Below are 13992 nucleotides of genomic sequence, written 5' to 3' on the forward strand. Positions count from 1 at the left end.
TTTTCAGCTGTGATGGCAGGGCTCCTCCGGGTCCGTTTTTATGCTTGGACACACCTAGAGGTCTACACAGGGCACATAGCTGGGCTCTTGGTGCAGCATCTTGTGCACTCCAGGTGCAGCCACGGGCTCAGGCCCTACCGCCAGCCCTTGCTGCCGCCTTCTGCTGCCACCGGTCCATAGGTCAACTTTACTGACCTCCCTCCCCCAAGTCAGGCTAGAGCAGGGCGCAGCCTGGAAGCTGCCAAAAAGCATCTCCACCTCTTAGAGGCCTGACTGTGGGGGCTGTTTATGCCTGTGCAGATGAGCCCCTGCAGTACGCTGAGGGGGTTGCTGAGGACACACAGAGGGCCTGGTTCAGGAGGGGCTCAGCATTTGGGGGTTTGGGTTTATCTTTGGGAGGAATTTACTGAAGTATAACCTACATGAAGTATACAAGTTATAGGTATATAGCTTAATGGATTTTCACAAACAACATCCTTGTGTATCCAACACCCAGATAAAAAAGCTGGGTGTTCCCAGCATCCCAGAGCCCTCTGTGCTGAGCGCGGAAACAGGGCTTAGGCCTCACACTACAGAGGAGGGCTGGGTGACTGCATCTCTTCTAAAGCTACACATCTGCCCTGGGGAGTTCTGAGCCTCTGCCCCTTTCTGAGCAGCTCTCATTAGTAAAGGGCCCCTGCAGGAGTTCAGATTACCCTGGGGGGCACAGTGAGCACACCACGACCTCCCCCAGCAAGGTGCCACCTCTGGTGGTACAGGGACATGCCTCAAAGAACAAAAGAGACAGACCCAGTGCATGTCCATTGTGCCTCCTCTACTGGCCTGACAAATTGTAATATCAGTCGGCCCCTTTCGTGCTGTTCCTTTCAAAGGCTGACTCTGGAGCTGGTGAGGAGCAGCCAGGCTAGGATGACTGAGGATGAGAGCGAGTGGGGCAGCATCAGGTATAGTTGGACCCCAGGTGGGTGGTCAGTGGAGGGTGCCAAGGGGTCATAGCAAGATATCAGAGCCAGGCAGTCCTTTGAAGCCTTGAGAAAACCCTGTACCATATTTAGTGCCTCTTGCACTCTAAGGCACCTTGAATGGACCCAGAGGGCTGTTAGGATTGCTGACTCTGATCCCTGAGTTTACAGGTGAGGAGACGCAGGCCCTGAAGCAGAGAGAAGGTAGCCACAGGCCCTCAGTCGCCAGGCATGGTGGAGCCAGGCCTAGGGACCAAGGCTCTGGCCTGCAGTCTCCTCTTCACAGGACATGGGTGTTGGTTAGGCACACCTCCCTCCCTCAAAGGACTAAGCCAGTGAGGGGATGAAGGGAATCCCCACATACAGGACCAATAACCATGCCATCTTGGGTGTAAGGGTCCTCTCGGGTACCAGGGCTTCAGGCCTAAGCAGCTCAACCTACAGGCTTGCCAAAGGCCCTATTCCTGCCAGCAGCCTCAGGCCTAGGCAGGGGGTTGTGGGGTGGTGGTGATTTGATTCCAGAACTTACCATCGAGATTGTTCAACGACATGACAACATCCAGGTCAGCACCCAGGATCTCACCAATCTGGTTGACCAGGGCAGAATCATTGGCTGGGTAAATAGCTACATGGTCACCAGATTCATACCTGGGGGGAGATGTAAGGCTCAGGAGGTGGAAGGCCTCTGTACCCAGATCAGGAGGCCCCAAGTGAAGGTGTGGGAGAAGGGGTGGTAGTAGCTGATACCTGATTTTGGAATTTGAGATGTCTAATTCTAGATGCATGAGGTGTCGCTCAGTTCCCTGGTTCAGCTTCCGGTTGGTGGTGACGACGGCTAAGAATGGATTCTTGGCATCAAAGGGGCTGGGTGGGGAAGAGAGCAGCTCAGTGATTGGCCACATCTTCAATCTAAATCTCCCTGCCCCAAAGGGATCCTTCTAGTTTCACAGAACACAGAGAACCTCAGAGCTGGCCTCCAAAGACCATGAGGAAACCTCTCCAATTACGTAAAGTGTTCCCCAGCTTGACCCCAGGCAGAGCTCCCAACAACTCCACAAAGTGGGCAGAGCTATGTTATCAGTGTCTCCATTTACAGATATGGAAACTGAGGCTGGGCCCTAAAAACCTGGGAGACCCTGCATACTCTGAACCCACTGGTGAGCTGAGGGCAAAGGAGGACTAGGCCCTTGAAGGTGTCTCCCAAAGACAGAAGGTGCTTGGGTCCTCGAGTGACTGGAGCAGCTTCTTCACCAGATGCCTGGACTACAACATGAATAGGAGATGAACTTTTGCTCTGTAAAGTCACTGAGATGGTGGGGCTTCCTAGTCCAGTAGGATTCCAGCAGGGCTGACTATAGCACAGCTGCTGGTCTTGAATCCTGGTAGTACAAGGAAGACTCTTCTTGGCAGCTCCAGCAGGAATCTGGGCAGCACCAGATATGGGCCCAGGAGAGGAACATTGCTTTTGGACAAAAATTCCAAATACTGAAGGAGAATTTGAGATAGTGCCCTTCTGCAAAAGTTCAACCTAGAACTTGCTGGGTCCTGGTTCAGGAACTGGTATGTACCTCCCACCCCAGGATATTTACAGAGCAAAATGTCAGAGCAAATTAAGTACAAACTGAGCAAGTGCCAGTCTCTCACTTGCCCTGGACTGAGGGACTACTGGGTGAGGAGGGGTCCTGAGGGCCCTGAACACAGAGCCACCTCCTGTCTCTCGCTCTGGGCCTCATGCCCTCCTGCACAGTGGAGATCCCCACCCATGCCCACTTTTGGACAAGAGTGGAGATAAGGATGCCCCACAGGACTACCAGTTGTTTCCTGTCCCCAGGAGCCTGAGATGGGGGGCGGGGGGTGCAAACGGCCACAGGGGCTGGCCTGAACCATGCTCTCCACTCACGGTTTCTGGTTCTCGTAGCTCTTCAGGCGGCCCATCTCACCCACATACACCTTGGCCATGTCTATGTCTGTGTGCACCACAAGCTCATACTGGCGAATGCTGGAAAGGGAAGACCAAGCATTCGTGAGGCTGGGGGCTGGTGGGGGTCAGGGGTCAGTTCCAAGATAGGAGGGAGGCTGCGTCAGGGAGTGAAACTGTCAGGAGACAGTACATGAGGGTCCAGCTGGACACAAGAGGCAGGAGGGAGCCAGCATAGAGCTGGGGGAGGGTCTGTGCAGCCTGGGGTTCAGCAGGCTTCCAGGTGGTTCTGTGAGAAGGTAAGGGAGGCTTGGCACTTTAGGCAAAGCCCAGTGCCTTAGCCTGGGATGCTCCTGTATCTGACTGAACTTCCCAGCCTCTTTCTCGAGTCCCCCCCCCCCCCCCCCCAGCCAAGTCTCCCACCCTCAGGAGGCACTCACCCACAGCCCCGCCCAGTCTATGGGCACATACTCACCTGGACTCCTCTCCAGTGGCTTCCACCCCAAAGTACTCGCACACAGCTGGCCAAAACTGCTCTCGCCATGTGATGAAGTCCTCCTCCAGGCTGGGGAGTGGAGGTAATGAGCCAGGCCCCAGGCCACCCAATCGTGGCAATGAGACCCTGCATTGGGCTGGCTTCCCCAACAGACTGGACTCTCTCCCCAGCATCTCCAAGAGCTTGAGGGCTCATTTCAAGCTGGCCCACTCAGTGACGTAACCCAAGGCATTAGGAAGTGTCTATAACAGCGGTTCTCAACCTGTGGGTCGCGACCCCTTTGGGGGTCGAACGATCCTTTCACAGGAGTCGCCTAAGACCATCGGAAAACACATATTTCCAGTGGTCTTAGGAACCGAGCCACTGCTGCTCTGTCCATCTCCAGGCGGGTCCGCCCACATGCAGATGCGCCCACACACAACATGAGGAACTGTATTAAAGGGTCTCGGCGTTAGGAAGGTTGACAACCACTGGCTAGAGTGTCTGTGCTAACCGTGGGCAGCTTCTATCTGAGCTGAGCAAACCAGGAGGATGGGGAAAAGCAAGGAAAGCCCACTCAGTGGAGTTGGGGGTGAGCAACTCCCCACTCTCGTGTATCACGGAGTTTCAACAGACACCATGGCTTTGCACTCCCTTCATGTGCCACAGCCAAGCCCTAACCCTGAGGGTCCTGAAACCTGACAGCTGGGGTGGGAGGCACCAGGGAGGGGGTGCCCAGCATGCAAGGCTGGGTCTGAGGCACTCACTTCCCGTCATCGTCGCCCATTCCCAATTCAAAGATCCGCTGGGCACCAAGTTGCTCTAGTCGCTTGTCCACATACTTGCCCATGGCATTGAAGTGCTCATAGGTCTTGTTCCCAAGACCAAATACCTGTGTGAACAGAGGGGCAGGTCTGAGGTCTGGCCAGCAGTCAGGAGTGGGCTCCCTACAGGGCTGGCCAAGATGCTAGGTGGGCCCCTGGAAGTGGCAGACCTTAGGCCCCTGGAAGTGGCAGACCAGGGCCCCCTCCATGGCCAACCTCTAAGCTTCAACCCTGGGTGGCCAGCAGGGGCAAGTCACCCTCCCCACCAGGCTCTCCTTGCCCAGCTGAATGTTGGTCATCCTGCCACACCTTTTTTGTCTTTAGTCTCCAGCAACAAATGCCCCCTAGAGCAAAGTGGGACTGGGGACACGGGAGCAGAAGCTCTCTTAGTGCTGGGGGTCAAGGTGAAAGAGGGAATTGTTCCCTTATCCCATGAGCAGCCTTTCCTGGGTCTCCCTGCCATGAGATACCGACCAGCCCCCAGCCCCCGGCCTGACACCCTGACCTGCCCTTGCTGATCAGAACAAGGTGAGACCTCTTAGACATGGGGGTCCAAAGGTCCAGGGCAGGTGCCACAGGCTGCCACCTGAGAGCCCACAGGGAGCCATTGGAGGAAAGACAGGGCGACTCACCGCATACTTGACTCCAGAGAGGTCCACATCTGTCTCCTGGAGCCAGTCATAGAAGTCCTGAGCATTGTCAGTGGGGTCGCCTTCGCCGTAGGTGGCCATGCAGAACACTGCCAGGGAGTTCTCTATCTCTGACAGGCTGCCCAGGTCGGCCTGGAGAGAGAAGGGCAGGGCCCGGTCCCAGTGACCATGACTCAGCCTGCTCAAGGTCAGGTCTGTACCTGATGGGGTGCAGACAAGTGAGTCCAGGGGTCGAGTGGAGGGGGTGCACTTGCAGAGGAAAGGGTGTTGACAGGCATAAACAGGCTAGATTCCAGACCACCAGCTGTTACTCAGAATGCGGTGCCCTGGGCCACCACAGTGAACCTCACTGTCCCTCAAAGTCCCTGGAGCACAGAAGGGCCTAGGCTTTCACTAATTCCTAGCCACTTGTTCACCAACTCCAAATCCAGGTCTGGAGACAGACAGGTAGTGGTGGCTGTCCCCAAGACTGAAGGCAGGGCGTGGAGAAGGTGTTGGGATGGCTTGGTTTGGGTGGTGAAGCAGCATGAGCAGAAAGCAGCTGGCACTCAGGAGGGAGTGGGTTGAGGGGAAGAACATGTGCTGGTGGAGCTGCAGGAGCACAGGCAATGAGTGGCGATGACCCCACCAGGGGAGAAGCAGGAAGGCAACTCCCTGGGGGGTTCTTCTTAGGACCAGCTGCTCACTGCCAGCCTCCCTCCCTCCTGGGTACCGAAGGAGTGGCTCTCCCTTCCCTGTCCACTGCTTCCACATGGGACAGGTGGCTTGGCTGTCATTAGTTCTTCTGACCCAGAAACAGGCAAGCGTGCTGCTGGAAGTTTCTTGCACTTTGAAGAGCTGCACCCACTTGAGGGGCAGAACAAGGACAAAGGAGCCAGTCCAGCAGGGAATGAGCAAGGCAAGCCCACCCCGCAGCCCTCAGAGACAGGCTGGGGCAGCTGAGGCCGAAGTCAGGACTGAATTCTGCACAGTCCCGTGGCGCCCAAAGAAGTGACAAGAGGAGGGGGCAAGGGCAGGAATCCAGCAGCTCCAAACAGGGCCTTTCTCAAGCTTCAGGTTCTCTCAGCCCCTCTAACCTGCACCGTTCCCTCGGGCCCTGTCCCTGCTCTGGCCTAAACAGGAGTTTGTGACTTCATTTCAAAGCCCAGCAGAAAGGTTCCCAGATATGGCCCATCCAACATTCCCCACCTGTAGACGAGGCAAGGAAGGCCCACAGGGGCACAGGCTCGCCCAGGGGATTAGAGCCAATTCCCCACCATTCGGTTCCCCTGCCGCTGCAGTTTGGGGGGGTGGTGTTCAGATGGAAACAGCTCCTCTCCTGACCTACTTTCATTTTAAAAGCCACACACCAATCCACTTCTGCTAGCACCCTCCCAGCACTTGTAAAGCTACACAGCATGGAGAGTACGAAAGGCCGAGCGTGAGCAGAGCTGGGAGTCACGTGCACACTTGGGCCAGGTGTGTTTTTTTTTATTGAATTTATGGGGTGACACTGGTTAATAAAGTCAAGTCTCCTTCCATCACCATTTATCCCCCCATACCCTCTTCTATTTCCCCCACCCCCCTCTGGTGTTCTTAATGTCCTTAAGACTGGGGCCACCTTGCTGTTAGTACAAATACTATGAGACATCCATTCCTCATTCCTATCTGTCCCTTTGGCTAACTCAACCCTGTAAGCATCTCTATGGTCCAGAGATGTCATCTTTAATGCTGCTGGAAGAGCTAGGAGGGAGGACCAGGGCATAGTGAGAGCTCACCAAGTCATACTCCTCAGGGTCTGCTGACATGCCCCGCATTCCATAGCGGTGGGCGTCCTTGGACAAGCGGTTGGCAAACTCCTCGGCGGTCCCCGTCTGGGAGCCATAGAACACGATGATGTTCCTGCCCTAGGGAAGGCCAGGTACGTGGGGTCAGTGAAGGGCCAAGAAACACAGGCTTCACCAGAGACCCCAGGTGACAACAGGGGCAGGCCAGGCAAGTGGGGCACCCTCTTTCCTTCTTGCTTCAAGTCCTTTCTAAGTCACTCTGGGGCTAGGATCTCGCTGCCACAGCTTCCGTGGTGGATGAGGGGCAAAGGCCACCCAGATGACTCCAGCAATCAAGATAATCTCACACCTACTCAAGATCACACTTTGGACAGATTTTTTTTTTTTTATCCTCGCCCGAGGATATTTTTCCATTTTTTGTACAGATAGAATGGGAGGGAGAGAGAGGAAGGGAGAGAGAGTGAGAAACATCGACGTGAAGGGACACATCGAGTGGCCGCCACCCGCACGACCAACCAGGGCCGGGGACAAACTGCAACCGAAGCACATGCCCTTAGCGGGAACCGAACCCGGGTCTCTCCGGACCGCAGGCCGACGCTCTAACCACTGAGCCAAACTGGCCAGGGCACACTTTGGACAGATTTTTAAAAGATGTGCAAAAAACCACAACAGAGTGTTCAGTAAAAAGAGATGACTAAACAGTATATATAGTATAATCCAATTTTGTTATATACCCATACCCACATATATGTGTATGTGTGTATATATGAATATGTTTATATACTCATACACACACACACAAAAGACTGGCAGGAAATATACCAAGAGTTTCTAAATGGGGAACTATGGGTTGGTTTTCTGGGTGATGATAAAAGTAATACATATTTATGAAAATGTAAACAATAGGGAAAAATACCATATGGACTGGCTCACATACTCTGCATCACACCCTCCTACTGTGCCTTCTATGCAGCAGCTACTGAAAAAGCTCCAACTCTATCCCCCAGATTCTCCTGCAGCTAGAGATGCAGCAAGTTAGGTCCAGCCAACTGGGTGTGCCTTTCGAGATCTGGAAGATGGAAGTGAGGCACAGGCCAATTTCTAGTCCCCTTATGTAGGCATGAGATATCTCTGCAGTGTTATCCAGTACCCAATCCCTAGAGTGGTCTCTGGCTTTTGCCCTAGCCCCAAATGATACAGGTACAAAGGACAAAATAAAACGTGGATTACAATTGTATAAAGTGTTCTCATACCTTTTACATTTCCTAAATTTTCTACAAATCATTTAAAAAGGTATTTTAAAATAATCACTACACAGACTACTTAATAAAGGAGGAAATGCTATAATATCAGGTTAAGGGAACCAAACAGGATATAAAATACTAGATAAATATTTATGGTAGCATCAAAATACATAAAGTACCTAGAAATAAACCTTGTAGGACTCAATGAAATGAAAAGGTCTTCTGATTTTAGAGAGAACTTAACATACAAGATGTCAGTTCTTCCTATATTAATAAAGAAATGTAATATAAACATTTTAATAACTATTTTTTCCTCAATAAATTGATTCTAAAAGTCCTATAAAAAATATGACTCCACAAATAGGAACATTATTTGGCAATAAAAAGGAATGAAGTACTGACAAATGGATGAACCTTGAAGACATACTAAGTGAAAGATACCAACCCAGCCTGGCCGGTGAGCATCATTCCATGGACTCAGAGGTCCTGGTTCGACTGCCAGTCAGGGCACATGTCAGGGTTGAGGGCCAAAACCCCGGTGGGGGGCATGCAGGAGGCAGCCAATCGATGTTCTCTTTCATCGATGTTTCTATCTCTTTCTCCCTCTCCTTTCCTCTCTCTCTAAAATCAATAAAGAAAAAAATTTTTTTAAAACACAAATAACAGTATGATACTGTACATACCCAGGCAACTAGATCAAATATTAGAATAGAAAAATAAGAAAAAAGACACAGACTCAAAAACCCATGGGAATTATGTATACGATAAAACCAGCAGAAAAAAGATGGACTCTATTACATGGAATTTAGGCTGTGTAAAAAAAAGTAGTGTTGGATCTATACCTTACCCCTTACACCAGGATAAAGTCCCAATAAACTGAATTTTTAAATATGAAAATGAAACCATAAAAGTACTAGAAGAAAACATGAAAGAATTCCTTTATCTCTCTAGAGTGGGGAAGGCCTTTCAAATGATGACTCAAAAGTCACAGAAAGAGCCCTGGCCAGTTTGGCTCAGCGGTTGGAGCGTCGGCCTGCGGTCCTGAGAGACCCGGGTTCAATTCCCGCTAAGGGCGAGTACCTCGGTTGCAGTTTGTCCCCGGCCCTGGTCGGTTGTGCGGGTGGCAGCCACTCGATGTGTCCCTTCACATCGATGTTTCTCTCTCTCTGTTCCTCTCTCTCCCTCCCACTCTACCTGAACAAAAAAATGGAAAAATGTCCTCGGGTGAGGATTAAAAAAAAAAAAAAAAGTCACAGAAAGAAGAATAAAGTGAACTGTGTAACTTTTACATGGTGAAACAGCAACAAAGAAAACCCACACATGATAAACCGAGTCAAAGCAAACTATTAACTGGGAAAAATATTTTTTAACTCATTATCACAGACAAGGAATAAATCTCCCTAATAATGTTAAGCAGTTCCTCAAGAAGAATCAATCCCAACAAAAAAGTGGGCAAAATATTTGAACAGAAAATCTATAAAAACAGAAAAAATAAAAATAAAATGCCACTTAACATATGAAAATCTGTTGAACCTCATTTGTAAGAAAAATGCAAGTTAGAACTACACAGAGATAGTATTTTTTAAACCTAGAAAACTGGCAAAACCCCAAACTTTGATAACAAACTCCGTTGGCAAAACTAAGGAACAGGTTTTCTCACACACTGCTAATGAGAGTGCCCTGGTGTGACCTCTATGGGGGGCAATTTGGTAGCTTCTATCACAATTACAAATGTATATACCTTTTTTGTTGTTGTTAATCCTCACCTGAGGATTAACCTGGGGGAGAGAGACAGACAGACAGACAGACAGACAGACATAGATGTGAGAGAGACACATGGGCTGGTTGCCTCCCAAATGTGCCCCAACCGGGCCGGGGATCGAATCTGCAAACCAGGTACGTGCCTTGACAGGGAATAGAACATGCAACACTTTGGTACATGGGCTGACGCTTTAACCACTGAGCCAGGTCAGTCTGGGCACAAATGCATATACCTTTTGATTCAATAATTCCACTTCTGGGATTTTACTACATTTGCAAATATGCAAATTGATCTACATAGTCACATCAGTATCATTTGTAAGAGCTTAAGATTAGAAATATTTCAAGTGCCCATCCACAGGGTAGTGTTTAAAGAAATAGAGTACTTATGATCACAAAATGAAATCATGCAACTATAATAAAGAATGAGGAAAAATAAAATAAATACATAAATAAAAAAGAATGAGGAATATGGCTTTGGATTGCTATGGAAAGATCTCTTAAGATATATCATTAAGTTAGCATGGTCTATAGCAGTGTATATACTATGCCATTTTTTGTTTTAAGAAAGTGTAACATAATCTCTGTGTTTTTTGTATGTACACAAAGAAGTTCTAGAAGAATCCATAAAATACTAAGAACATTGGTGATGTGTAACAGGGATCAGAAAGAGGTTTTCCACTGAATAGTTTGTTTTGGATTTTAACCATGTGAATGTCATACCTTTCCATACAATTAGAAATTTAGATAAATGACAACAGAGATACACTGCAGCTGTGCCATGACCACAGCTACATGAGGTTTATATCTGCTCCTGGATAAAGCCTGGACTGGGAGGGAGGAGACAGCACAGCATCCTGAGTGAGAGGGATGGTTTATTCTTATAGATGTTCAAGAAGTAAATATTAAAAACAAAAAACAAAAACAAAGTAAACTGTCCCAGCAACAGCAGAGCAGCTTGCCCTCTGCTCGACTCCCCCTAAGCGTCCTCCAGGGCTAACACTTGCTGGCAAGAGCACAAACAGAGAGAGCAAACTCACCGTCTTCTTCATCTTTTCCACGAAGCTGCTGTCTTTGACAGAGGAGGTCCTGAAAAACAAGTGTCAGATGGACATGGGATGCATATGGCAGCATCGAGAAGCATTCTCCAGTGAGCTTGCCAGTAGCTGCCTCTGGTCCAGTGCCAGGGCTGCCAGGCCTCCTCCCCATTCCCTCATAGTAAATCCAAAACCCCTTGACACCAATACCTGGTAGAGCCCAATACCTGGTAGAGCCCAGATAGATGAGAACAAAGAACAGTCAAGGACCTCATTTCTCCGTCCCTCAGCATCCATAGCCAATGGGCCCCTCAGCCTTGTCTCACCTCCAATTCCTGCCTCACACAGCACCCTGGAGTCTCCTAAATATGGGTTTGATTGTGCCACTGCTTGCTTCATTCTTAAACCCTCAGTGGCTCTCATGTCTCACAGGATAGGGATACACAGTTCCTTCAGAATCTGTCCCCAACCTTGCCCGAGTCTCCCCACCACACATCACTCTCTTCATGATAGCCCTCAGATTCCGTCAAGCCATCACCTCTAGTCAGAGCACCCTCATCACACTTCCTTGCCAATAGCTCCCTGCTCCACCCAAGGCCCTGCCTAAGTACCAACTCACCTGGGATTCCTAAGCAACCACCCCCCTTCCTGCCCCTTCTCTGTAATGGGGCCACACTTAATTGCTCCCTTCTCTGTCATCCTGGCACTTTCCAGAGCCCTGAACTGGGCCCTATCCCGTCAGAGAGAAGCACCACCGCTGGGTACATCACAGCACCAGGATCCTCTGTCTACTCTCTGCCTCTTGGCTGCCAGCCTCCGGTTCCTTCCCTGTCCGTTTCCAATCCTTTTTCTCCTCTTTCCTTGCCCCAGGCCTGCAGGGACATCTAAAGAAGCCAAGTGAGCCTCTTCAGGGGGTCTTTAGGCCTAAGGCAGCAAGGTGGGAAAAACAGAAGACGTTTGCAAAATATGTGTATCTGACAAAGGACTTGGGTTGAGAATATAATTCCTATAATCCAATCAGAAAAAGACACACTATTCAACCAAAAAATTGTCAAGAGACTTGAACAGGCATTTTCTTAAAGAGAGTACCTAAATGGCCAAAAAACCTATGGAAAGGTGGTCAACATTCATATCCAGGAAAAGCTGTGGAGCAACCAGAACTGCCACACACCTTCGGGGGAGGGCAATACGCCACAACTTCCTTGATAGGCTGTTGGGCAGTATCTTCTATAACCCAGCAATTTACTCTTTGGTATAGGCCTATCGCAGTGCATTTGTACCCGTGCATCAAGAGACGTACCAGGAATGTTCTAGGCAGCATTAGACATGGGAGTCCCCACAGGAAACAACCCTATTGTCCATCAGCAGAATAAACAAACTGTGGTATATTCATACAATGGAACATTCTCCACTGCAGCAACAAAAAAGATGATCACTACACGCAGTACTATGAATGAATCTCACAAACATGAATTTGAGTGAAATAAGCCACATAGAAAGGACTACATATGTATGATATCATTATATAAAGTCCCCAAACAGGCAAAACTGATGTGTAGGAACAGTGGGCAAGGACAGCAGGAGGACTCCTGGTGGTGAGTAACACTTGTTGACACGGCGAGAATCATCTATCTGTGTGTACCTTTCTGCGGCTATTCTATTTCAATAAAATGTGTATACTTATTCTCAGGCAGGTGTGGGAGGCAACGAGGTAGAGGAGTCTGGGTAGGGGCTCTGGAGTCAGACAGACCTGGGTGCCATTCCTAGCCCATCAATTTACAGCTGAGTGAACTTGAACCAGAACTCATTGCTCCTCAACTAGAAAATGGGGATAAGAAAACACTTCGAAGGTTTCTGCAGAGATCAAATGAAGAAAAGGGATATAAAGGACCCAGCGAGCATCCAGCACGAGGCAGGATCCATAACTGATGGCTGTCACTGGGAAGGGAGTTCCTGCCACTCCCCTGGCCACCTCCCCTGCCAGATCACAGCCAACAGCAGGGTCTCTGGGCGGCCGGAGTGCACCCTCAAGTCCTCGCACAAAAGTTTGTGGCACACACACACACACAAGTTTGTGACACAGAGTGACAGAAGGTATGTGCAGGCAGGTGCTGACTTTCCACAGCTTTTCTGAAGTTAGCTGATGGATGGCCTCCACACTCATGCCATTTTAGTTAGCAAATCCTGTTAACGGAGTGGCCAAGATTATCCCAATTTTCAAATCAGACAAGTCCAGACAAGCAGCTACGCTTTTCATGAAACATGGATGGGCCATGGAGGGGATCAAAGCAGGGCAGAGACTTGATGAGGTCTGAAGGGGCCCAAAGTGGACTGTGTGTGGGGTGGGGTGGGCTGAGCTAGGATCAGACGTGAAACAGAGCTGGCCTCAGGGAGGGTGCAGAGCCTCCACCTTTCTTATTCCGCCATTGGGGCTCCCTGGAGGCTGTCTAGAGCTCAGCGGCTCCCTTCTGCCTTCAGCCTGCCAGTCGGGGCTCCACATGCTAGTCCGAAAGGCTGGCCAGAGGGTGAGGATGAAACTGCAGATGGCCAGGCACTTCGGCCTAGGGGTAACATGTTGGAAATGTGGGGTCTCGTGAAGGTGATGTGAGATCACATCCAGAAAGCCCCTATCACAAAGCAGGCCCATCCCCACTCCCAGTACAGAGGAGACCGAACGTCCACTTTACCGACAGTTGAGAGGCTTGACAGCAGCACTTGTGCCAGGTCCTCTGGCCACTAAGTGGCCAGGCAAGGACCAATCCCTGCCTGATTCCAAGGTCTTTGCTCTGTCCTCCAGCGCACAGAAAGTGTACTAAAGAGCAGAACGCCAGCAGGCACACACACGTATGTCACAACAGTGTAAAAGTGATGTCCTCGCCCTGGCCGGTTTGGCTCAGCGGTTAGAGCGTCGGCCTGCGGTCCGGAGAGACCCGGGTTCGGTTCCCGCTAAGGGCACGTACCTTGGTTACAATTTGATCCCGGCCCTGGTTGGTCGTGCGGGTGGCAGCCACTCGATGTGTCCCTTTCACGTTGATGTTTCTCTCTCTCTCTCTCTCTCTCTCCCTCTCACTCTATCTGTACAAAAAATGGAAAAACGTCCTCGGGTGAGGATTAAAAAAAAAAAGTGATGTCCTCCAGAAATAGAGGCCTGGAGTCCATGGGAAAACTTACTAAGTGAAGGTTTCTTTTAAGACTACCTCTGCAGCTCGGCCAGTGTGGCTCAGTGGTTGAGCATCAACCCATGTACCAAGAGGTTGCCGGTTTGATTCCCGGTCAGGGCACATGCCCAGGTTGTGGGCAAAATCCCCAGTGGGGGGCATGCAGGAAATGACCAACCAATGTTCTCTCTCATCAA

The 13992-nt window shown here is 50.1% G+C and overlaps 1 protein-coding gene across 5 annotated transcripts in view; it reads right to left on the reverse strand.

Moving 5' to 3' along the window:
- The window catches only part of LOC118641412 (NADPH--cytochrome P450 reductase), a 73445-nt gene that overhangs the window by 2508 nt on the left and 56945 nt on the right, over window positions 1-13992 (reverse strand). For all 5 annotated transcript variants that reach the window (XM_036278607.1, XM_036278608.1, XM_036278609.1 and 2 more), the window contains 8 exons: window positions 10641-10689; window positions 6587-6715; window positions 4812-4961; window positions 4123-4247; window positions 3356-3445; window positions 2863-2961; window positions 1710-1826; window positions 1492-1610 (listed from right to left, as the gene is read on the reverse strand). In XM_036278607.1, the coding sequence (XP_036134500.1) occupies window positions 1492-1610; window positions 1710-1826; window positions 2863-2961; window positions 3356-3445; window positions 4123-4247; window positions 4812-4961; window positions 6587-6715; window positions 10641-10689 (878 nt within the window). The remainder of the gene's footprint in view (window positions 1-1491; window positions 1611-1709; window positions 1827-2862; window positions 2962-3355; window positions 3446-4122; window positions 4248-4811; window positions 4962-6586; window positions 6716-10640; window positions 10690-13992) is intronic.

This window comes from Molossus molossus, unplaced genomic scaffold (genome assembly GCF_014108415.1).
Source record: "Molossus molossus isolate mMolMol1 unplaced genomic scaffold, mMolMol1.p scaffold_m16_p_3, whole genome shotgun sequence".
In the NCBI taxonomy this organism is placed as follows: Eukaryota; Metazoa; Chordata; class Mammalia; order Chiroptera; family Molossidae; genus Molossus; species Molossus molossus.